This window comes from Polypterus senegalus, chromosome 4 (genome assembly GCF_016835505.1).
Source record: "Polypterus senegalus isolate Bchr_013 chromosome 4, ASM1683550v1, whole genome shotgun sequence".
NCBI classification, from domain to species: domain Eukaryota; kingdom Metazoa; phylum Chordata; class Cladistia; order Polypteriformes; family Polypteridae; genus Polypterus; species Polypterus senegalus.
The window spans coordinates 139,759,963-139,786,146 of record NC_053157.1 but is presented as its reverse complement, the minus strand read 5'-3'; the positions used below and the strand labels follow the sequence as shown (position 1 = coordinate 139,786,146).

At 35.3% G+C, this 26,184-nt stretch overlaps 1 protein-coding gene across 4 annotated transcripts in view; it reads left to right on the top strand.

Annotated features, from left to right (window-relative positions):
• Positions 1-26,184, top strand: part of atp8a1 (ATPase phospholipid transporting 8A1) — a 346,241-nt gene that overhangs the window by 156,534 nt on the left and 163,523 nt on the right. For 2 of the 4 annotated variants that reach the window (XM_039751370.1, XM_039751371.1), the window contains exons 15-17: positions 4,874-4,918; positions 16,688-16,760; positions 23,424-23,529. In XM_039751370.1, coding sequence (XP_039607304.1) covers positions 4,874-4,918; positions 16,688-16,760; positions 23,424-23,529 — 224 coding nt within the window. The remainder of the gene's footprint in view (positions 1-4,873; positions 4,919-16,687; positions 16,761-23,423; positions 23,530-26,184) is intronic. The other 2 variants (XM_039751372.1, XM_039751373.1) reach the window with 1 other exon arrangement.

Below are 26,184 nucleotides of genomic sequence, written 5' to 3'. Positions count from 1 at the left end.
ATCATCTGTGTTATTTAGCATTATGTTTCAAAATAAGTATTTTGTTTTTTTCCAGGTTGTGGAAAGTGTCCTTAATCAATCAGTTGTAATATTTTTACTAATTTAGTCTCTTGCCTTAATGTTTGACGCAAGTCCATGCCTCCAGTAAAAATCAGTCTTGAATGTGTATGGGGCTGGATTCACATTGTCATTAAGTATGCTGGAAGCCAGCTTTTGTCCCTCTTGATTTTAGGCTACAACGGTGACATGAAGGGGATCTATAATTGCTTGTTGTTGAGCTGACACATCAAGTAAATGTGCTTTCAGAAGTACCTAACCTTTTAAATTGGAGCATTGGTTTTCAGGGTGACAGCAATGGAAACTTTTGGGAGACAGCACATACATGGTAGCTTTGCATTTTTGTTTTCAACTTCAATTCTCCCAACAATTAAGACATTTGGTTATGATTTATAATGTGGCACAGTTAAGCATTATGTTTAGAGTCATGGGAGAGTTGCTGTGAACATGGAATGAACGAGGAGCAAACATGAGGCATAAGCAGAGTTAATATCCATTGAAAGCGGACAAGCATCCAGACCACCCCTAGCAGATTGCAGGAGCAAAAAACACCTTTGTAATTAAATAATTGTGGACTGCCAGCATTTTTATACTGTATATTGTAAATATTTGTCTTATTATGTCCTAACTGTCTGTATGAAGATTAATTTATAGACTGCTCACCTTTGAAAATGAATACTTTGACCAAGCTGTTAGGTAATGGTTGTGAAGATTCACAATTATAAACATAGCCAGTCTCTCAAGTTGGATATTATCAAATTCTCTTTGCAAGGATCTCTTCTAAACTTTTTTAGAACTAGGCAAGAACTCATGAATAAATGCCTGAAGTAAACGTGCTAGACTTGTGCTTTTTTAATTCTACAGGCTATTTTATCCCCTCTAAAGTACTATTTTAGATGGGGCTCTCTATTTATATTTCATTGTGTTCTCTGAGGAGTCAGGGTTGAATGCTTGTTTTTTGTTTTTGAAACATATGGTATTCTCATTTATGTTGTTGACTTGTGTTCTGTTTTCATTTAAAATAAATAGATATTTTCAGTCATCTTAATTAAACAAGTGTATTTACTTCCACTAACACTACCAGGATCTAGAATGAGACTCATGTTCTGGTTCCAGGTATTTTTTGATTACATGCACAGAAATGTTTAAGGAGTTGCTCCCTGTACACTGACTACATTAAGCGTACACAGCGTGGCACAGGGAAATGGGAAATTTTCAATTGACATTCAATGCACAAATAATCACATTACAAAATACATTTAATGATGAAATATATTGTACAGGGTATGCAATTAATGATGGTAATAAATATTCATTCAATATTCATTTTATGTTTTGAAGAAAACATCATGAAGTTTTCGTCCATTTCTCCATACACATTCTGACAGCCTGTTGTGGAAATTCTGCATTGCTCGACGTAACATGTCAAGAGGAATGCCAGTGGTTTCCTCTTCAATCCTCCCTTTTAGTTCAGTAATGGTTACAGGATTTGTATGGTACACTTGGTTTTTAAGATGTCCCCACAGAAAAAAAAAAAATCACAAACCGTGAGATCTGGGGATCTCGGAAGCCATGGAATGTCACAGTTGCGTGAAATGACGCACCTTCGGGTGCATTGTCGGGCAGTATGCAAAGTGGCTCCACCTGGGGACTTCTTTGTAAGGCTGAACCCATTTTTTCGAAATTACGCACCCATAGTGTAACTGCATGAGCAGACAGGACACGATCATGACGTTGTAACTGGTAATGAAGCCAAAATTCAATTTGCGCAACAGTCACACTATCACTATTCTTATAAAAGGCTTTCACAGTGAACGCTCGTTGCGCACAACTCCACTGCTCCATTATAACTAATGGCAAGGGGTTCTAAATGAGGTCGCATTGGTCCCCAACAACTGCTGATGCCTCAGGGCCGCCAATACCTAGTTCCAAAATTTCCCGTTTCCCTGTGCCACCCTGTATTAAAGCCATTTGTATAGTTATGTAATTGAAAGATAAGGAGGAATCTTCTGCAGTGGCAATTCTTTTTTTGTTGCTATTTTTTTTCTATACTGTTTGTAGGTTATTTTCTTTCTTTTTCTGGTGGTTGTCCATTTATTTGTTTCTTAGATGTTCACCAGTACAAATAACTTTGTCACTAATGGAGGTTTTCTAGTCATATTGTCATCAGCCTAAACTTTAATAAGAGTCTGCATTTCATCTGTCATGCTGCGGTCTTGAACTCTGCTTTACACGTTCATTGATTAATACAAGAAAACTAATTCAAATAAGTTAGCCTCCAATTTACCATCTGCTTGATGACACAGGCTAAAACCAGTCTTTAGCATTGATATTACAGTGGTCTTGTTCCAGTTGTTCAAATCAGTGTGAATTCATTATAAGAAACTGGATCCATTCAAGCTGTAATATCTTTGGGGAGAAAAGATTGTGGCAAATAAAATAGAAAGCAGGCCTTCTAGACCATACTTTCTGCTTCTATTGGAAGAGTGGCAACACATGGGTAAACTGTGGTTCATCAAGGCTGTTGTGACTACACAGAATCTTGTAACATTTACATTTTTATTGAATAACCTAAAATTATTATCATGTTTAAAGGATGGGTATTGGCTTGGACTTTTGCAATTCTTGCAGTAGTATTTTTTTGACTCATTTGCATATAACTGGTAGATCTGTTGCTTCAGTGGTGTGATATCATTGCTCCTTTTGAAGGTTTCAGCTATTTAATTAATTATAACTGTTCATCTGGGCAAAAGCGGTGCAGTAGTTTATAGTGCTTATAGAGCTGTCAGTGTAATTTGACTCACAGCGGCTTTTGTTTATCATTTGCTTCCCTTTTTGCCTGTTCGTGACTGTTTCAGTGATTTCTTTCCAATACCAACACTCCTTTTGCCACTTACTACTATTTTAGTCACAGGTTTAAACTTCCTTAATTTGTAAACAATAGATTATTTTGTCTTGCTGCTGCAGTCACTTTGAAACTGTTTACCTGCTCAGATTACTATACTTTCAGAATGCATTTGTACTACAATGCATTGTACATGTGTTGGCACCTATTCTGTTGCTGTAGAGTTATATTTGTGATTAGGTATATGTGAACATAAAATTATGTTAAGTGACATCCAGTTTCTTGCATTTCAAGAAGAACTAATGAAAGAATGTTCAAATATATGTTAGAGATGTTGGTAAACTAGTTTTTGAATAGTTCAAGAGTATTTCTTATGTAAATTAAATCTGTCTTAATGATTCAAGAGTAATTGTGACAGCTTTATTTCTACATCTACTATAAATTCTATTAATTTTTCTTATGCTATCATGGAAGTTACATGTTTACAAACCCACAAATATTATTTGGAGCCTAGATTAAATAATTTGTTCAAATAAATAAAGCCAACAATTATGTGCCTTTAAAATTAAGGGTTACAGGGTGTTAAAAAAATAACTACCTTAAAATCCCAAACCTCAGAGAATTAAAACTATTTTGTCCCATATTCATTTTCTCACCCAGTCCTTGTCAGAATGACAGGAGACCTCAAGGGCGCTGCCCAATGCATTCCCAATCCTCAAAAGGATCTGAGCTGTGACCTCTTGCAGCTCCCAGAGCACTTTTCCCATTTACTAGATGCCACTGCAGCTTCCCTACAACAATTCCAGGGGTGCCTTGCCCATCTACTGAATGCCACTGCACTCAATCCTCCTTGCTCTAACTCGCTTTGGTGGCTTCTTCTCCTGTTGCCTGCTTTATTGCTCCGTGGACAAGAGCACACAGAATCTTGCAGCCTTCAACCCTGCTTTTCCTTAGAACAGTCAGCTTTACCAATGCTGCCTTTCCTTCTCTCCCAGCTTTCTTGGACTAGTGATTGCTCTCTAAACTCAATTGCCATGATACTAACAAGGCAATCACCTCATTGACCCGGCATGCGCATTAACACACGCTGTGTACAGGCATGGGCTAAAATGGATTGAAATAAAATCACTAATAAATGAAACAATTAAAGCACAGTACACTTATGAAGGGAATAGAATAGTCTCTGTTTGGCTGTCCATCCCTTATGTGTGCCTGTTTTTTTCCATTTCTAATGACATGGACTCACACCCATATCTGGCAACAAAATTTAGAATTGTCATTTAACCTGATGTGCTTGTCTCTGGGAGGTGGCGGAAAAGCAATGTAAGCATGGAATACCAACAAAGACAGTCACCAGGTTGGGAATCCAACCAGATCCTTGGAGTCATGTGGCAGTCTGTATCAGCTAAATCCAGTTCACTGGTGCCAGGCTGGAGAATATCTGGGCAGGGTGCCATTCCATCACAGGGCCCTTTATCATTTCATTTTCGACAAAATGTAAAGTTCAGTGGCCTTTTGTTAAGGAGCCTGTATATTTAGTTCATCTTATTCAATGTATTCTTTAATGTTGTAGTTCCACGTTCTGTACCATAAATTAATCTGGCAAAATTCTGGGAAAGAAAGGTAGAGCAATATATCTTGTCAAAATGGTAATGTGTGAGACTGTATAGCTCTGGAGTTATTAGTTTTGAGTGTCTATAGTTTTTTTTGTGTGTGTTTTTAATATTTTTATACTCTTTCCTTGGTAAGTAAATGTTTATTTCCATCATAACACACACCTTAAGAAAATGAAAGCCTTTCACTTCCACAATCTATCAAGTACCCCGCTGTTCAGTTTTGGATGGCTTTGTTTCTTTTTTGTGCCCATACAGTATGTGATGAGGTCCAGCACTAAAGACATTTATACAGTTGGTTTTATTTTTTATTTTCTTGTTCTTACTCATTCCTTTATTTCTTCTGCACATTTTAAAGTCACTGCTATGAACCTGAAGATTATAGCTGTGCAGATGATGACTGGTAAGCAGACTTTGAAGACTCTGTCCCATGTGTTAACTATGTTGCACCTTGTCTTAAATGATTAACATGCATGCCTTATGCCAAACATATGGCTGCTTCATTTAGAGCTGCTAAGCCATCTGCAAACTGTGTAAATATTGCATCTTTATGCAGTTATGTTTGGTGCCTTAGCCTAGCATTAAAGAGTAAAACATGATTTTGATGGAAAAGTCTTTATAGTGTTTATAATGAAGAGATGGGTAACTTTTTAAATTTTGAGTTTCTGCTGGTATAGGATTATTCATTTTATTGTGCTTTCTGTCATTTTTATGTGCCAGTTGGTGATTAATTGTGTTTGATTTTACAATGTTGTTTTGCATGAGCACTTGTGGCTCTCATTTCACTATTTGCTTGAATTTCTATAATAAAAAAGACAAAACTATACAGGCCTGAGAAACTGATAAAAGTGTATTTAGTAAGAGAGTATACTTTTCTGCTATTATCTAATTCTAGTTTTATAATTTATTTATGAAGGTTACACTAACTGCTGAGGGTGACTCAGTGTGATTGCTTGAACTGACTTTTTGTTTGCCAAAGTTATTTATTATCATCAAATCTAACATAACGACATTTTGTCATAAGCATTTCCTGGATGGTGATTTAATGGCTGCTTCAGCTTGTATTGCTTTACAGCAACTGATCTTATAGACCTCAACAATCCATTTCAATTTCTTATGAGAGAGACATTGTCTAAATATCTTGGATTAAGATTTCTTTCATTAGGAGAAATGTAATTATATAAAGCAACATTAGGCAAGGTTTGCACACCGTCATTTAGATAAATTTAGGGGCTTTTCAGACTAATTTAATTAGTTTCTGTATAATATAAACATACAGTTCTTTAACCTGAGCTGCTTCACATCTGAGACTGTTAGTTATTTTCCTTGACCTGAAAAATTGTTTCATTCAGTATTTTAAAAGCATTAAATATGTGTCTCTGTCCACTACACTGACAAACCTCATTTTTGTTGTAAAAAAATTTGGAAATGTTGTGAGTGCTAATGTTAGTCAGACTCTTCTATATTCAGTGTTAAAAGTGCATCATGCTGTATTCTACTTGGTAAAGTATAAACCTTTCTGCCAAAACAAATGTAAAGAGGAGACACAACAATGTCATAGAGTGGCTGCACCACCCCGGTGACCCTGTATAATAACAAGAGTTGAAAGCACAAAAATACATGCAACAAGCCTTTTTAGATGAGAGCTCAAAACAGAACTGAATCCAACATGGCCGGTTCCAGGTTATGTAGTATCTTGGCAGGAAAGAGCGGGTCTAGGAGGGTGGAAAATAGTAGTGACATCAGCAATGGAATGATTGTCTGTCTTCCGTTCTGCTGAGGGAGAAAGAAAGAAGGCATTAGTCCACAGTGCCATCGTCATGTTAGACCGGTAATTACAATTACCAGAAGCCCTTAAGCTGCCTCCCATGTGCATGCGCATAGTAGGTATGATGGTACCCAGTATGTGTGATAGTACATACACAAAACCAGAAAGATAACATGCAACAGCCAATCATCTGCATTTATATTTGCCATAGATAACTATTGGTGCATTTTAAAATATCACTTGATCTAGGTCAGACTGCTTTGAGGTGGAAGAGATCAGAATTCTGATCATGGGCAAGATCTGTCTAGGTTAAGAAATGTTTGCAGCTCTGCAGCAGCCCAAAAACACCAGTCACATTCAAAAGATGTCTCTGCTGTGTTCCAGGAAACTGTACCCACTTTTTGTGAAATCCTTAGCAGAATCATAACAGTCATTCAGAACTGCACAAATGTCTTTCTTCCTTATGTTAAGTACGGAAATTTACACTCCGACTGCTTTGCCCCTATTTTGGTTCTGAACTGTTTTTCTTAATTCTGTGTGCCAATCTAAAGTACAAAATACAGCACTGCCTGACATCTGGCCGAAAAGTAAATACCCTATGTGTTAGCCTATTGTTTTATTATTTTACATAGTTAACCCCTCAGTGAAAGTTCACAAAAGGAAGTCTGCAGTTTCAAAGTAAACACTTGTCAGATTTCTATTTCCTGGTATATTTATTCGTTTGCTTTTCTGTTTGGCATGTTGCTATGAAATGTTTGATGTACTGTATGTTGGTGACATTCACTACATTTGTAGTACAGTTTGTTTAGGTCATAGATAATTAACTTCAGACCTATAGATATATGGAGGAACAAAGTCGCTGGTAATTTTAAACAGAAAAACAAGCCACTGGCTATATACACAGTATATGTATATATATGTGTGTGTGTGTGTGTGTGTTTATATATATATATATATATATATATATATATATATATATATATATATATATATATATATAGTGAAATGCCCGAACACCAACACAGACAGACACAGGAAGTCCAGAACATTCACTTTTAATTATAAATAAAAGTACCGCACACAACACAGTGCCCCTGCACCAAGCACCCTTTCAAAGTCCGGGCCTCTTTCTGGTCCTTCTTCCACTGCCTCTACTCCTCTCCTCCGAGCTTTGTCTTCTTCCTTCCAACTCTGGCCCTTGACTGGAGGAAGGCGGCCTCTTTTATATCCACCAGGATGTGCTCCAGGTGCTCTCTGACGATCTTCCTGCGGCACTTCCTGGTGTGGCAGAAGTGCCGCATGAGCACCCGGAAGCACTCCGGGTGTCCCTGGTACATATACTGTATATAACCTGCCCACTTAGTACTAAAACAGGACAAACTTTAAAATTCAATAAACAAACGGGTATCGCTAGCAAAGTGTAGCCAAGGTACACTCGAACAGGTGGCCAGAGGTAGACTGACTCGAATGGAGGCTGGCGCATGAGTGAGGACAGCCCCGTCTAACTCCCCACTCCTGACGTCACGTTTCCCCCTCCCATTGGCCCGCACCCTCTCTCTCGGATTAGTGAGAATAAATTGCTGATGAAAGCGAACTATGATACTTCGTGTGATGATAGAAATCGCAAAATCAACCGGAATGTTTAAGCAAATTATTTAAAAACTAGCTGTGTAAGCCTGTGCTGTTAAAAAGACTGGGGTCCCAGAAACTATTGAAATCGTCAGAAGAAAAAAATGGAAATGTAGAGATGTCAGGTAATTGAAAGGAACTACTCTGGGCGTCTCTCTTTTCGTTGTGCTGATGTGTTCTCCTCGCTTGTGTATTAGCGGCAGGAGGAGAAAGAAAAGGTATACCATTTTGCTGATATGCTCATCTCACTTGTGTAAGGGTTTCTCTCTTTTCTCAGCAGTTTTACTTTGGTAACAGAGTCACTTTCTTCTTCCGATTTGTTAACTTGGGGCCGCCTTTTCGGCTCTCTCAGCTTCATGCTGTGGTAGCCTTGCATTTCCGGGCCAGACAGACACACACACTTCCACGCGTAGACATTTAGTTTTCTGTTTCCTCAGAGGTGGAGCCCTTACCCAGACTCCACCTCTCACTTCCGGGCTGGCCAGACACACATTTCCATGCATAGACGTTTATATATAAAAAACCCATTCTAAATCCATTAAGTACTTCTCTCTTGAAAAGCAGACAGACAGATGTTAGATTTTATATATAGAGATATGTGTGTGTATACGCATGCACACACACACACACACACACACACGTATATGAGAGAGAGAGTGAGTAAATGTGAATGTTAAAAATAAACGCTATCAGAAAAAATGCTGGAGGCATATGTGACAGTGACAAGTAGCTAAAGTTTTCCTGTGTTGCTAATGGTCTTATTAAATTCTTCATTCCTTTCTGTACATACAGAGCTGCAGCTTACTTTTATTTATAATCTGCTGTTGAGAGAAGTAGGTAGAGTTATTACTTTATATAAACAAAATCTAGTCAATTGAAAATGGCATTCAGTGTGTATTATGTGGATATTTCATGGACTACTAATGAAAACCTACTTATTGAATAGAAGTAGAAAACAAAACTAATATTTTACTTGAAAAGTCAAATCAAAGAAAAAACACTATGTTTGGATTTACATATAATATCTTTGTACATATTTATCCCATTTTGCATGAAATTTCTCTACAAAATTAATTAAGTATCAAGTCAGAGCAAATAACACAAGAAAATACAGACAAGAATTTATGAGTCAGTCTCGGATCCAGTATTATTGTGGTCATACTCTAAAAAGTTAAGAAATGCTGTTTTCTATCAATAATGGATTTTGGACAGTGCTAATACAAATTTATATTACTTTTAATGGAATGTGGTGATAATATGTATCATACCATACCATACCATACCATGATATATACCAATATATATCCCTAGGTTCCCAGGCCAGCATAATCTTTTTCACTATATTTAGTTTAAAAATTGTTTTGAAGTGATTTAATGCTAATATTGCAAATTTTTGTACAATGAATTGATCATGAACAGTAATACCATGTTTGGGTTTCCCAAAATTCTTTGTGTATTGCTGTTTTTTTTACAATATGAAAAAGATAATCTGAAAGGAAACATAATTTTGTAGTTTTAAAAGATGTAGCCTTTAGTCAGTTCTGATTTAATCAGTTGTGCTGTGAATGAGTCTGATTTCTGTTTCAGACTCTTTAATATTTTGATCTATTAAAAAGAAGTAACGAGAAAACTGTTAAAAAAGTTTTTTATTAAGTTTATGTGATTTATTTAGTAAGCTCCTGAGTTAATGATATGAAAAAAAAGTTAATAATAGTAATAAAAATGATAAGGGGGTGGGGGGCACAGTGAATAGTGCTACTAGATCACAGCAAGTGAGCTCCTGTTTAGTATCTGCTTGATGCTTATTTCTTATGCTCTTCTGCTCTTGTTTACTGGGATGTCTTACATGGAATGTTCTGCATGCACATAGCTACTTTAATTTGCTACTCTGACATGCTAAAGTGCCTTTGAACATGTTTAAATATGTGCATACAGTATGTCCGCAATAGAGTGGCATTTCCTCTCTACCTTTGATAAGACTTCAGTCCTTGTTCCATTAAAATGAACAACAGGCTCCTCAATTTTGATGTTTACAGTAATAGTAATGTATTAGCATTTACGTATGTATGTATACTATGTATTATTGTCTTTTTATGGAATCAGAGTGTGTGTTTTTATGGGTTTGTGAAGTATACAGTTATAGGCACTGCATTCTGCAATAGACAAATTACTGAATGTTTATGTTTTAAGTGAAACCTAACATTGTACACACAGACATTAATTCCTTTTATACAAAGCTAATATGAGTGATTGATGTGCAATGTCAAGCACACAGAATTAAAAAATCTTCAAAAAGTATGTTTCATTTTCATGGAGTAAGGAAGGACAGCAGGAATGCGGATAGTTGTGTAGGAAACAACAGATTTTTTTGATACACTGTAAGCTCAAACACCAGTCATTTTTACTGATCTTAAAACTACTGTACTATATTGTTTGGATCACATTAAAAACCTTAATTTTGTCAAATGTCACTTTAGTCAGTAGGTAATCGATAACGTTAGGCCAGAGTAGCTTAAGGCAGCTTAATCTGTTTGTCTTTGGTGCATATCAAGATTACTCTTGGCAAGCCTGGTGCTTCGTTTTAAGTGCTCAGGGGAGACACTCCAGCCATGATTTAAATGTCCTTACTTTTGTGTTTTGAAAGGGCCTTACTGAGAATTTATCACTGACATTGTACATTACTCCTGACATAGCAGCTCTGTTCAAAATCTCATAATTATTAACCACTTTTTTGTCCTCTAATTTCTACTTTGACATTATTTCTGAGTTTATTATTGCTTATTTTGGAAATATACTGTTATACATTTCACATGTGGAATAGTGAAGTTATATTTTACTGCAGTGGGAAGGTTGAGGTAATTCATCTTTAGTTGCTGTGCTGCATTGTCCAGTGAGTTAAATGTTATTATTATTGACTTGGTTGACAATACCTTTTCAGGCTTTTTGTATCAATGATGATTCATTCTTCAGAGCCGCATTCTTTATCTTAAGTGATTCTTAATAATTGAAACAAAATAAGAGTTAACCATAAATGAGGAAATGGGTCTTATTTGTTGCAAACCTTACTTCTCTGTCCACCTTTCATTCTCTTTTGCTTATAGTTCTGCCTTTGCTGCTGTGTTTTAACTGTGCTTTTCATGCTTGCTAATATTTGAGTCAAGAAGGTGAAATTATTTTCTGTCTTCAGTAGGTTATCAAAATCATTTGATCCATTTTTGGTCCATTTATGTTTGTGAAATCATTTCAATTCTTCCCCAAAAGTAATAGCTAAACCATGGGTTTAGATGAAATATAAATGAAAGTGATGATGCTTATAGACATAGACTGTCCATTTAAAAATTGCATTTGTACTTATGAGATATGTTGCAATGGCAAACTGGTTGGAGGAGATGGATTTTTCTACAAAAGAAAAATGATCATGGAGATTTTTAAGATTGCAACATTGCTGCTCTGATCTATTATACCTGCAGGTTAATTATGAAGATACCAGATCCACAAATTAGTTTTACTGGAGTAAAATAAATGCAGGGTCACACTGTTACAAAGGAGGAAGATTGCAATGTTACATTTGATTGTGACATTAACATCCGTTTATGTTATCTGCTTTGTTAAAAATGTATCTAAGAAGCACCAGTCAGAACTGATCTAAGGAAAACAAATGATCAAAATCAGAAAGAAGTGAACCATCAACACTGTACTCTCTGTCCGTATCTTTTTCCATTCCTCATCATTATTCATTTACCAAACACTATTTATTCAGTGTTTTTTCAGTTCTTAGTAATAGGAATGCATTGAACCAGGTCATATTCTCTTAACATTGGAGAGAAACAAGGAATCAATTTTAGGTAGCATAACAGTCCATTGTGGGGCACAGTTATTCACAGTTCTTACCTTGCACCCTTGTTGCTGAGTTAAACTATAGCATCTCCAGGAATCTGAATTATATGCAGAGGGGCATAATAAGAATAATGTAAAGGTTTTTTTGCTAACTGAAGTTGCTATGTCAGACTGAACTTGTAACTCTGTACATTTCACTGAATCTGCAAGTGCCCCAGTAGTGAACTTCTGGATTAGCCCTTTTTAAAACTCATTCTTGATCATAAACATTTATATTAATTATCCATTCTGAAATCCATCCAGTTATTCATTCTGAAAAAGACCAAATTAATAACACAGAAACCGAAAAAAAAAACAGTCTGCGCACAGTATTTTTAAACAGTGATGATTTATCCCGATATCAGTTTTCTTTCCTTTTTTATTGACATTCAGACAGCTTTTCTTTGTCTGTCTTTATATTTAATGAACATAATGAAAATAGAACATAGAAAGAAGTGAAGCAGAAAATTAAAAGTTAATGTTTTCTTTAGACTGCTTGGAAAACCAATTTTAGCATTTTATTGCTGGAACTTGAAACTGTACACTTATTCTTTTTTTCAAGCAAGCATACTGTATTTCTGCTTCTGTGTTATTGTTTGGATTTATCTATTAAATTAAACCATTTGTTACTGTTTATGTTTGTTATTTTTTTCAGTCCCTTTTTTCTTTTCATAAATTAGTTTGTATCCTAATGATAAATATCGTGTCAGCTAGCAATTCAGTTTTATTTGTATTTTATTTTGATGTTTAAAGCATGTTTAATGTTGACATATTGATGTTCAATATTGAATTAATCTATCCAACCATCCCTAACTTGATATCCAGTTCAGGTTCATAGAAGTGTTGGAGCCCATCATGATAGCATTCGGTTCAAGGCGGTAACCTACCGTTGAATGTAGTGCCAGTCTATTTTAGGGCGCACTCACACATCCATCTATAGTCCATCATAAACCTAGACATTCTCAATCCAATTCAGGGACACAGGTGGGCAAGGGCCTATCTCAGAAGCACTGGATGGAAGGTAAGAAATATTTCTAGGTGGTTGACAGTGCATTACAGGGCCCAGAATAAAAACACTTACACTGTCATGGAACCCCTCTAGAATTATCAGTTAGCTTAATACATTTTTTGAGGTGTGAGAGAAAATCCAGAGTACCTTGACGAAAGCTATGCAGACAGTGGAAAATGTGCCAACTTTATAGAGAAAGTAACCAGGCCCAGATTTAAAACCTAGGACCACTCTGCTAAAATTAGTAAACACCTAGGACACCAGATCTGTGAGGCAGCACTGCTAGCCACCTAGTCACCCAGGATGAATACACATCATTGTAAGTTATCTTAGAATGTTATAAAATTGTGAATCATCCTTAAGACAATAAAATGAAGTATTTTATTGCACATAAAGTGACACAGGATAAACCCTAAAGTCATCATCCAATGAGAGAACTGACTGATCTCATGTTAGCCCATGATTTCTTTTAAAATAACACACATAATGCCATTGTGGTTCACAATTACTAAGTTTATAGACCAATTCTGTTACTCCAAGCTGCCAACGATATTTCAACCAAACTGATAGCTTTGGGGCATCATCACGATGTAAAATGTTAAAAGAGAGAGCAGATGTTAAAGCAGAAAGAGTGAATACTTAATCATGTGCAATATCATCACAGAAGGGAGCAGATTAAAAATTAACTCCTAGGTGACAAAGAGCTGGACAAAAACATTTACAATTTGAATACATTGTTAATTTTTTTAGCAAGTGACTTTATTGCAACTTAGATTTTAATTCTTGAATATTGTTACTAATTAACAATATTCTGTTGCTGACTGCAGTCCATCCCCAGCAGTATCATATGGAGTTGAAGCCTTTCAAAAAAGAAAGCAAATAAAGCCCCTTTGAAAGTAATAGACCATATAGAATTAAGAGGTGACTGCTTCTTATGTAAGCATTGCTGAATGCATATAGTGACTGCATTTTGTCATTAAAATATTAGCAGCCAGGTCAAGCTAACGAATTGTCTTATTTAACATTGGCATTCATAAATTTTTTTTAACACAGAGCCATTTTTATTTGAATCATTTTATAAGTCCATCTGTCCATCCATTCATCTTTCTAAACCACTTATCCAAGGCAGGGTTGCTGGGCAGCTGGAGCCTATCCCAGCAAGCATCAGGCACAAGGCAGGAACAATCCCTAGACAGGACACCAGTCTGTCTCGGAGAACCATTCTCTAATATCGTACTGCTTTAACTGCTTTTACCCTTGATACACATTCTCTGACTTTTGTAGACAATTAATTATTCTTTAAGTCATGTTATAAAAATGAATAATCTAAAAGCATTTGTCTATGTTACAGCATATTATAGGAGTTCTGGTTGTGTAGAATTTATTTTTCAAAGCTAGTGTACTATGTGTTGGCATGAGACATACAGTTTGGAGCTGCTGCTTCACATATGCACTGTGCTGAGTTGTAATCCTGCCTCTGGGTGCTATAAATGCAAATTTCTCAGTCATACTCCACTCCTGATAATGTAGTCAGATGACATAATAAGCACACAGTAATCATGCCCAAGTTCACAGGTAATTGGTGAGTTATTAATAAGGGGCTATGTAAAGTGTTGCCAGTTTGGCTCAAATGTCTTGGGCATTCATGTCAAGCAATAAAGGACTTGTGCAAGACAGCTCTAGAACACACTCCGTCCCCTTCTCCCACTCCTCCGAGCCTACCAGACACATCCACTAGATCACCCAGCTGTAAATAATTAATTTCATGCTGGTTAAGTACAACTGTTATTAACAAATGGTGCACTACAGTCAATAAAGGTTACTAGTGTCGATTGTGTAAATACAAAGTTTCAGTCTAAGGCATATTTTAAAGTGTAACGATATTAATCATGTTATTGTGGTAGATGTCCTGCCCATTTCAATTTAGGAATCAAAGATCTCCAATAATCTGCAAAATAAATGCTTCTTTATTGATGTGACACTAGCTAAAATGTCTAATATATTTTCATTGTGCAAAATACGTTATTGTCCCACAATTGCTTTAAAGTAAAGACTAAGTTTGAGTCACCTGTATGACATGTCCTGAAATGTGTGGACTTTACTCAAAATTGTAATTATTAAAATAAGGAACCATCCACAAACATCCTCAGTAGTGTATCTCTGCACTTCTGTATAAACTCCAATTACCCTATTAGGTTGTACCATATGGGATTCAGAAGGAATTGTGTCTAATATATTTTACAACTCATTTGTACATTTAAATTTATTTTAAGCAAATTGGATTATTTATTAATTTGACAAATCTGTTTGATCAGATCTACTGTAACTGTGTGATGTGATGGGGTTTAAGACATACCCACTAACATCAGGAGCAAGGCAAGAGCTAAACCTGACAGGCAGTTCATCATTTACAGAGGCTAAATTTGAGTTGCCAAGCAACCTAACCTGAATGGGATGTAGACAGATGATGGCTCAGAAAACACTCAATCAGACAACGGAAGAACGAGCATACAGTCTCCACACAGACAGCTGCCAAGCTGGGATATGAGACCTGAACTCTAGAAGAATAAAGTTGAAGCACAAATTACTGTACCACCATGTTAGCATTCAGTTGAGTTAGTTAATACTAAAATGATCTCAAGAATCCATTTATGTTCCTGGTCAATGTAATTTTCAGAAGCAAATAAGAGCCTGAAAACTAAAAATTCAAACAAAACGTGGATGATGGACTTGAAGTTCATCATGTCCAAAAAAAGTGCCTTTTTTGTTTCTACCAGATTATTGGTTTCTTTCCACAGCTCAGTCATCTTGTTAGGTTGATTAGAAGGAAGGAGATGTATATATGTCTATGCGAATGTGCCCTGTGCTAGAATAATATCTTATTCAGATCCTGTTCCCTCTTACCATTCTGTTCTGTCGGGGTACACTGTGACTTCCCACAATTTTAAGCATGTATTGTATGTTCCCTTTTTGTTTAACCAAGTTTGCATGAAGCAATTTCTATTCTTCCAAAATCCGTTCTGTAAGGCTGACTAGTCATGCGTGTCCAAGCCAAATTTGGTTCCTTCTGTGCATGCATTGCTGATGACATAGGCTATGATCTCGTGTGAACCCTACCAGGGGAAGAAAATACAAATTCTGTTAATTTATGCAATTCTCTACCAAAAAAACTGCAATGAAACCTTGTAGTTTAGTTTCTTTATTTTTAGGGAAGTGTGTGGTTATGAGTGTAATTGAGCTATGTGATGGACTGGCATCATTTTACGGTAGGTTTCTTCCTAGCACTTGATTCTGCCAGCATTTACTTTAAAACTGATCCTAAAATTGGACCTAAAGTTGAGTAGACTGCTTGATCACAAAGTGACAGTAAAAATTTATGCAAGTGACGGGCAGTGGGTACTGCAGTGTGGAAGCTTTAGAACAGTACTCCTTCTGGTGCCTGACCTTTAACCTGAGTTATTGAACAAGACATTACTGCAGTGGCAATAAAACCATTTTCTTTCAAAGAGTATGTATAAAATACTGTAATACACAGAGACTGAAATTTCTTTTCCAGCTTTAATGATTTCCTTAATCAAAGTGTCAGCTTTGTTTAATTGAAACTTGATAACAAAATTGTATAACACACTCTTGAAAGCTCATGGGATCTTTTTCACCTGTCTTATTATGCTGCGAAAACGCTTGGACTGCATGGTTTTTAGCATGAACATGCATGGCCTAATACTTTTCTTCGACATGACCATGTATGATGTTGGTACTATGTTTACAGGATGACCATTTATATGTTTGTGTTATTGTCCAAATTTTATTTTTTAATGCATGACACAAGCTATATGTAATTGTATGGTAATAATGGGTAATAAATTAATTTTCTTCTTAACCTCTTATAGGCATAGTGGACAGTCATCTGAAGAAAGAGGATTTAATGACCCCAGTTTGTTAGAGAATCTTCAGAGTAATCATGTAAGATATGATTATTTATTTTAATTATTTTTCTTAAAAGCATGTACTTGGAGAAAAACATGATAATATTTTGCAAATTTCCCCTGTATGAGGTTGACTTTTTGGGTGGGGTAGGCGGTATGTGCATGTGTGCACATGGAGCTACACTAGACTGGTGCCCTGTACAGGACTGAGCCATTTGATTTCAACCCTCTCCTACCCTTAAATTACCTAGATTAAGCACTTTTGAAAATGTTATGTTATTTACTACACCATTGCTAAAAGAAAAAAATATTCCAGAATAATTTATAACAATAAAAAAATGGAAAAATGTGTTTATTTTGCTGTCAGAAGTTACATTACATTTCCCCTCTACTCCTTGTAGAGTAATATTTTAGGAACTTGATATGTTCTAATAGAAAATATTTGAGTAAATAACAACCCTTCATTATACCTTTATGAAACAATAAAATTGAAGGTTAGAGTGGTATGACAAATTACTTGCCTCCTTCCTGATTTCCTTAGTTATAAAATTGTGACATTGAATGATCCAAAACACAAAAGCAAGTCTACATCAGAATGGCTGTAAAGAAGCAAAGTTCATTTTGGCTAGGCTTAGTCCAGAAGCTCAAAAGAGGCTTTGGCAGGATCTGAAACAGGTAGTTTGTACTCAAAAACCCATCAGTGTTTCTGAATTAACTTCAAGCAGTTCTTCAAGAAAGAGTGGGCAGAAGTTCCTCCACAGCGATGTGCAAGACTGATATTAAATTATAGGAAGTATTGGGCTGTAGTCATTACAAATAGGGGTGGTGTAACAAGTTATTAAGTGTCAGAAAGAGGCTGATACCTTTCCACGGCGCTGTTTATTGCTGCCCTTTGATTTACATGTTGCGGCAAAGCTTACATTTTCAACATATCTTTTTATACACATTACATGACCCAAGTGCTTCTGAAACTTCAGGCCATAAACCAAAAACACCCAACCCAAGTGACGTGATGCTAGAATGAGTATAACATACATTTTATATGTTTCATTAATTTAAAAGACAAAAACATTAAAATGACATCAAAATGATGACAGAATAAATTTTAGTGTCCCAGGGAGGTGCCTCCTTTGTACCTTTTCAGAAGTTCATACTGGCCACCAGGACGCCATCTATCTTATATCTACTATGTGATAAAATTCTACTCTGTGTGTGTGTTCAGTCCCTCTGAACAATCTGATTTGTCAGTTTGGCTTTGGTGGCTCAATGTTTGAGATGATGACATGTTATGTTGGGTTGCAAAGTTTAACTCCTGATTATGACAATTTTTTATTTTTTCATTTTTTTACAAAAAAAGAAGTAAAAATGGAGCATTTCAATGGTATTAATGTACCAACGAATTGGGTTACTAAATCCCAATGAGGTACAATCAGAGTCGCCTTCAAAAACAGGAAGTATCCGCACAAATATGAATGATGTTTACACAGAAGGTAATGGGGATATGTCTACCATTGCTGGCAGTCAAAAAATCAGACAAGAAGAAAGTGCACCTCAAAACTGAGAAGCTGGCTTTGTGGGAACACAATTCAGAGAAGAAGTGTCGGGAAAGGGAGGTTGAGACACATGGGGAAAATAAGGAAGGGGTAGAATGAATGCTCAGGGTACATGTAGGACAAGAGATATCAAATATCAATTTTTTTTTATTTATTCTATTATCTATGTTTGGCAGCTAACATAGCTGCCACATAATAAATAATTTTTCAGTTTTTCATGTGTTTTCAGCTAATATATCTATCCACATTACAAACTAAATAAGTGCTTTAAACTTTGAATGAGTCTTTTATGGTACTGTATATTGTATAAACTGTGAGGGGTGGTGATAGTGTTTGTTTGATCTTATTAATGTTTAAAGTGTTATGTTGTTGTGTTCTTTTCAATTAATACTACTTTGGTCCTGCAAAGTAAGACTTTTTGCTGTTGGCTGAGATTTTTTCATTAAAAATTTAATGTTGAGAAGCTATAAGCCCTTTTCAGTTACAATTTTATTTTACTCTCTGTGGAGGTTATGAATGTCACTGTGAATAATCATAATTTAAATAAAAATATTTAGTAAGGTTTGCTCATAGCACAGATTCTTATAAGGAAACCAAGCAGTACACGGGTTTGCACGTTGTTTTCTTTTTTGAGATTGAGAATCACTATTTTAAATTATAAAGGAACAGGGTTACATGTACTTATTTTTCCATGAATTATTAATTTTGTTTACAAGCTTTAGCAGAAAGACGGAAATGTACTGCAGCAGTTTGATTGCTACCTCATAGCTCCAGAGCCCTACGTAGGTTCAAATCCTCGCCCGGTTCCTGTCCATGTACACATTGCACATACTCACTGTGTCTTTGAGTATTTGTTCAGTGCCTTCCTGTCACATTATCCCAAAATATGTATGTTAAATTAAAAGGTCATTTTGAACTGGCAACAAACGAACAAGTGTGGGTGTGTGCATGAATATTCTGTGTCCAGAATTTGTTCTTATTGCCTGCCTAGTGCTTCTGGCCATGATGCCCCATTGACCTTAAAATGGATGAAGCAGGATCAATAATGGGGGATTGATGGGATTATGGTAGAATGTACACTAACAAAAAATCTTTTTTTTTTTTTTAATATATTTTTGCTAAATATTTTAACAAGGTATATTTTTCTACTGTTTTCTACATAATGAACTTATACATAAACTCTTTATTCTAGACATTTCCTAAAGGGGAAAGTGTAGGTGGCAGAAAATAATCTGTCATTATTATTTTGAGGATGCTTTTAGATAAAAAGAAGCATTTATATTTTTAATTCTGAATTTTTGTACTGTGTAGCCCTAGGATTTATTACCATGCAAAATCCCTGACGACAACTGTTGATTTTTTTTAATCACATTCCATGTGTTCCCAGTATCAAAGCCTATTTTCTGTTTAAGTTATGCTAATTTTAATAAAGTGTGCTCATCTCTGTGTAATACAGGTATTACCTCAGCAAAGGCATTTTGTAATATTTAAACTGCTGGAGCATGCACTTGAGTAACTTATCTGTAAGCGCAGAAACTCAAGAGAGTGTTAGTTCCCAGCCTTTACGGTTAGAAGCTTTACATGTAGAATTTTAATTTTATTTAGGGCTACACATTTTAGTGCTACATCTACTGTTTTGGATACTGATGTGCCATCATTCCCAAGCAGGTTTGCTGAACAGTGCTTTGGGTATTTCTCTTTTGATTAAAAAAGTTTTAATTTTGAATTTTCCTTTTTAATGAATGTATTACATTCTGCATGATTACCATTTTCACTTCGGTGTCAAGAAAACTTTGTAAGTGCTATGTTTTCATTTTAAAAATTACAAGGAGAGGAAGGGTTAAGAAAAAGGAATGTTCTGCAGTGCACTCTTGGCAGAATCCCACAACAATTCAAACCTATAGCCCTGCAATTTTATTAGAATTTGCATTTGTAGAATAGCAAAATAGAGATCTCCTTTATTGATGTCACGGGCATTCAGCAGGATATGTTTTTCTTCATATAAGATATGGAGAGCAAGATTCCATTTCACTAAAGAAATCCGAACACAGTTCTTTTAACGTATATTGCTTCTGAATATATTTCAGTGTCTTTAGCTGACAGCTTAATGGCAGAGTGCAAGTTTCCGGGCATTGCCCTTATAGTGCTTAGGCAGGAGCTTGTTATTATTGAACATTAGCTAATTGATTTTGCCTTCCTTTCAACTACCAAAAGGATTACAGTAATTTAATAAATTCGGCAGGCTGCATACCATTTGCTTAATTACCTATAAATTAATTTTATTGTGACTTTGAAGGATTAACCAAAAAAAATTATATTGATGCATTTAGGGACTTGTTAAAATCAAATGATTTTGGTGGCTTTCATCTCTGAATAGTCATTTCATTTTGTTATGTGAAGCATTCTGAATGCTTTAGAAAAAACTTTGAAGTACATCTTAATTTTCCAACACAGATATTAATGTTGATTTTCATTTAATTTAATATCCATTTTAAGTACAGTATAGTCTCTTTATATAACATACATAGCAGTAATTCAGTTTAGGGTTGGGTTGGGGAAAATGACACAAATGCATAGGGCCATTCAGCAGTTACCTCCTAACCTAAAAATGACATATTTTGGATATGGGAGGAAAGCTGGAGTACCTCAAGAAAATCCTTTCAGACGTGGAGAGAACATGTGAATGCCTCACAGATGTGCAGGACTCGATTTAAGCTGAAATGCACACAACTGACCTAGTTCAGAATATACTAACTTTGGGGAATTGTGGTAAATTATTACCAGTAGCCCTTAGTTTGATTCTGTCCTGTGGTTGGTTTTTTCTTGTGCTTGAGTTTTTATGTACAGATCAATATTTAAATTTTATGTTGATCAAATAAGCTAAGTGTGTGTGTATCCATTTGCAATTATTTATGTATTTTTGTCTAGGCATGTTATTCCATAAGATGCACTTTCCTTTTATTCTCATTGAAATCCTGTAGTATGCAAAGGTTTTTAGAAACTTTACGTGTTTTAAATTGTTTCTGTATTGAAACGAATACTAAAATACCTTGTTCCAGTGTACACTATATTGCAAGCTATTGTGCTTAAACCGAACATTTACTGTATGGTCTTCAGACTACAAACTATTTATCTGTTTGGTTATTTGTCAAACCTTTTTTAGTTTACTGTTGAATTCGTATAGTGCAGAATAGTCCATAGACCTTTGTTTTTATTTTAAACAAGTTTACTTTACTGCCATAGATTTCGTTTATATTTTTGTGGTGATTCACTGTTGTGGATCTCTCTGTATTGGTGTTTCCACTTGCGTACTTGTGAAAAATAATTCGACCACAACAGAAAATATCCACATGATGATTTTTAATTAGAAAATGTACTCATAGCATTACATTCATGTGTGTTCAAAAGCTGTGCAAGCACTGTGGCCTTCAATGGACTGAGTTCAGTAGGTAGGTTCTACAGTCTTGTCAATCCGTTTCAGGCTTGCAGGGGCCAAAATCTTTCTCACCTGAATTGGTCAAAGGGCTGAAAACAGGCCTGAATAAGAAACTAGTCCATCACAAAGTCCAGTCTCACTCATTCACACTGAACCTATGTTCACACACAGTGACAATTTGCAATTGGCAACTAACCTAGATAAAAAATAAATCTTTTGTAATTGATTTCTTTCCTGCTTGAGGATATCTGGCCATTATAATTTTCATGAAATGGGATTTGGAAAACTCTTAATTTGTTATAAATGGTAGCAAATAACAGAAGTGAAAGGTAAACTTTATTGTAGTGAGTGACCATTATGGATATCAGGTGAATGTTACACTCTGATGGTAAATTATAGGGACACTTGTGAAGCATGTATATCATGCATAAAGCTTGTCCTTATTTTTTTAATGCCTGCTTCATCTCGTCATCAACATCGAGGTTTTAGAGCACTGGGGGGAAAAAAGCAGTTTCAAAGATGAACTCACATAATCTCACCCTGCACTTATGGTGAAAACAAATTAATGGCAGAACTACTTTTGTAAGCCTCTTGGTTGTCTTCATGATGCTGCTCAAATTTAACACAAGTTCTTAATCAGTCTTTCCCTGTCAAAGTTGTACTATTACATGTATATTACATCAAACTGGAAGCTCAAGGGTTGGTTATTTTTCCCCTTGGAAGTTTTGCACTCACTGCTCTAAATATATTATGATTATATTTGTTTTGGTGAAGTAATGTTTTATTGGATGGGCAGCCTGTTAAAACATTTTCTTATTATTAAATTATTTATCAGTACACACAGCCTGAAATCATGACTGTCCCTGTCAACTGGATGCCTGGTCACCCTAGTAAATTATAGTGACAGTGAAATAGTGAATCATTATAATCTTCAGATAATGGAGCTGTGAACTTGGTTTAACATAAGGTAAATAGTACTGACTAAATGTTTATTTGGCTTACACTCCGCAGGATACTACATTCAGATCTGGATAACCCTTTGTTTTCCTGGATTGCATTTTATACTTTTATGGTTACCAAGATTATTTAAATTGCCAGTTAGGCATTAAAGCATCAGGAGAAGGGAGATGCATGCAGCATAGGGCCACCATCCCGCATGTGTAATCAAGCAGTGACAGCGACTTCCTACCTATGCATACACTTTGCTGGTTTTTCATTAACTTGTATTAGGGATCTTTTTGTCATCAATAGTGGTTATTGGAGGTAAAAATGAGGGAAATATGCAAGGTGGTTAACCGTTGTCAAGATTTAATAGTACACTAATTTGTAATTGAACTTGCACAGAATGTTTCTTTAAGATAGTTGAGTTTGCAATTTCACCAATGCTTTTTGATGGGAACTGTCTTTCAATAAAATTGGTCCATGGGTAGGCCAAGTTGTTTCATGTGGACAGACAGACAAATGGAGATGGCTATCGCAATAGCTGCTTCACGCATTGTATGTGAATGCACCTTAAAAAAAGGTTGGGAACATGTTCTTAGAGGAAATTATATCTGTAGCTGAATATATTCTCTTTCATTGTATCAATTCAGATATACTGTATATTAATTTTGTTTTTAAGTAGTTGTGAGTCAAATCTGTCCATGTAATGGTAGAATTGTTTACCAGTCTTTCACACTAAAGTTATTTTTATTTCCCTGTTTCAATTTAGCCCACTGCAGCCATCATACTAGAGTTTATGACAATGATGGCTGTGTGCCATACAGCAGTTCCTGAGAGGGCAGATGACAAGATTGTTTACCAAGCTGCTTCCCCAGGTGTGTTTGTTTATTCTGTTATAAAAGATAAAGGTATGTTTGGTTATTTTCATGACAACTGAGATCTACTGTAGTGGCATTAATAATGTTCACTCACCTATTCTCAGGACATGATATTCAAAGATTGATTCATATTTTTAGTGCTGATGAAGATATTGATTAAGGCAAAATAAATTTGAACTTTAATTAGCAGAAGACCATTTGGATTTACTCATTATCATTTTCTGTTGTGAAATTGTAGTATTTTACTGTATTACTACTGGTTCCATTGTTATCTTATTTCTTTTTAACTGTATTTTTACATATAATATTACTGTTTTTTGCTTGTCTTTGCTTGTATTATGTGTTGTATCACTGGTTGTGTTTCACAAAAAGCGGTGTATTTTTTGCTTTTTGTAATCAGTTAGAGAGGTGCTCGTAGTTCGTTGTCATTATTTTACAATGACAATTAATGGCTTTCAGTTCAATTCAATATTAGTAAAGATACAGAGACAAATAAAAAGCTACTGTGTAATTATAATATACACCTTTTGTGTATCCAGAGCAAACTAAAAAGGGAGTTTAAAAATATTTTCAAAAATCGCTGTACATAACTATTTATTTATTTATAGGTTAATACATCTGCTATTTACGGCTCATTTTATTGTTAGATAGATAGATAGACTTTATTAATCCCAAGGGGAAATTCACAATTTAACAAAACAATTTTTTGTTTCTTTTTGTAATTTGAGCTACATTTTTAAATACATTAAGACACAGTATAATAAGCATAAATCATTTTAGTGTTAAGGCAGGCATATTTTACAATTTATTCATATATTGTTATGTCAAAAATGCTAGGGTACTCCTAAAACCTAAACAATATCTGCTTACTTTCTTGATGTTTTCATGCATTAATGGGACAACCTAGCCATTCTGCATAAATTCATACTGATTTTCATATTCTGCACTTTTTATTCAATGAACACGCCCTGTCTAACCAAAGTGTTGCTAAATAAAGGAACAGGTTTTGTTTAATTTAACTCTCCACTTCATGTTGGAAATTGAAGAATGTGTTATCGTGGTATTTCCCTCTACTTACCCTTTACCTATTTTCTTTAAGGGTAATTGTACTCATCAAGTTCATTACTGGGTTGGTCTACTGTTGCACTTTAAGATTAACTCACACATACATAGATATACACATACACACACCCCTAACCAGAAAAGTATTGTATGAAAGAGTTGTATACATGCACATTATTAATACACATACTGTAAAAAGATAGAATGTCAGTGCTGAATCTGGATGTTGAACATGCCCTATGTATTATTGTAAGCTACCACAGCATAGTTCTAAATGACCTCCACATTCCCCTGACACAAACATTGATAGTTGCTGAATTGTGAACAGTGACTATGGGGCTAACATCTTTTTTTTTGTCTGCCCACTTGATGGCAATCATTTTGCTTTTTTGCCACATACATACTGCATCCTGCTGCAGTTTTATAAGTCACCAAGCGTATCACATGAGTTTGTTGTACAGTTAATCAATTTTCTATCTGTGTCAATATTTTATGATTAGTTCACATTGTCATCACTAACTCTTAATTCAACTGATGGCTGTTCTAAAATTTGTTCTAAAACTGGCTTTACAGCTTCCCGTTTACATGCCATTGTGCATTTTGGTTGAAGGCTCCACCCAACTCATGAATATTGATGAGTTAACCATAAAGTGGCAAAGTGTATAGAAATATTCATAATTTTTTTATGATATTTTCTTGACTTGATGGCAATAGAAAACTGTTGCCAATGTTATTTTTACTTATAGGATAAGTTTGGTATTTTTCAAGTCAAAGTTATTTCTTCACAAATATGGTATATGTGTGTTTGCTGCACAAAATTGTGTTCTGAAGTTTAGCATTTTCTATAAATTAAAAAAAAAAAAATACATGGCCAGAGACTTATTGTTTTAAATCCTGATCTGGATAGATCCCTAGCTATAACATCTAATACTGTATAGATAATTACACAGTTTGTAACAGATCATAACTTATCAGAACCTTGGAGGTATTTAAATCCTACCCTGTGAGCATACTCCTTCTTCTCACCTGTACATCACTGTTACTCAAGAATTGGTTACTTCCTCATAGACAATTTTTTGCTCGCTATAAAATCTTGTAAATACAACACTATTGCTAATTTCTGACTATTCCCCTTTGTTCATGGAGCTTAAATTACTATTTCCTAGATGCTCATCTCATTGCTGGCATCTTAGCACCCTGTCATTAGCTAATGAGAACTATACAGAATTCATATCCAAGCAAGCATTATTTTCTGACAAATGAATCCTAACTTTTCGCCAAGCATTAATTACCGTCTTTCCTAAGAAAAATAAGGACTTACTACAATGTACATCATACAGACCAATCTCTCTTCTGAATAACAATGTTAAGATCCTGTCCAAAGTTCAAGCCAGAAGAACTGAGAAAGTTCTTTCTTCCGTAATATCACAAGACCAAACCAGATTTATTAAAGGCAGTCATTTAACTTCTAATCTATGTCATTTGTTTAACATAATATAATCATCAATTAAATCTAATACCCCAGAGATCTTACTATCTTTAAATGCAGAAAAAGCATTTGATATGGTTGAATGGGACTATCTGTTCACC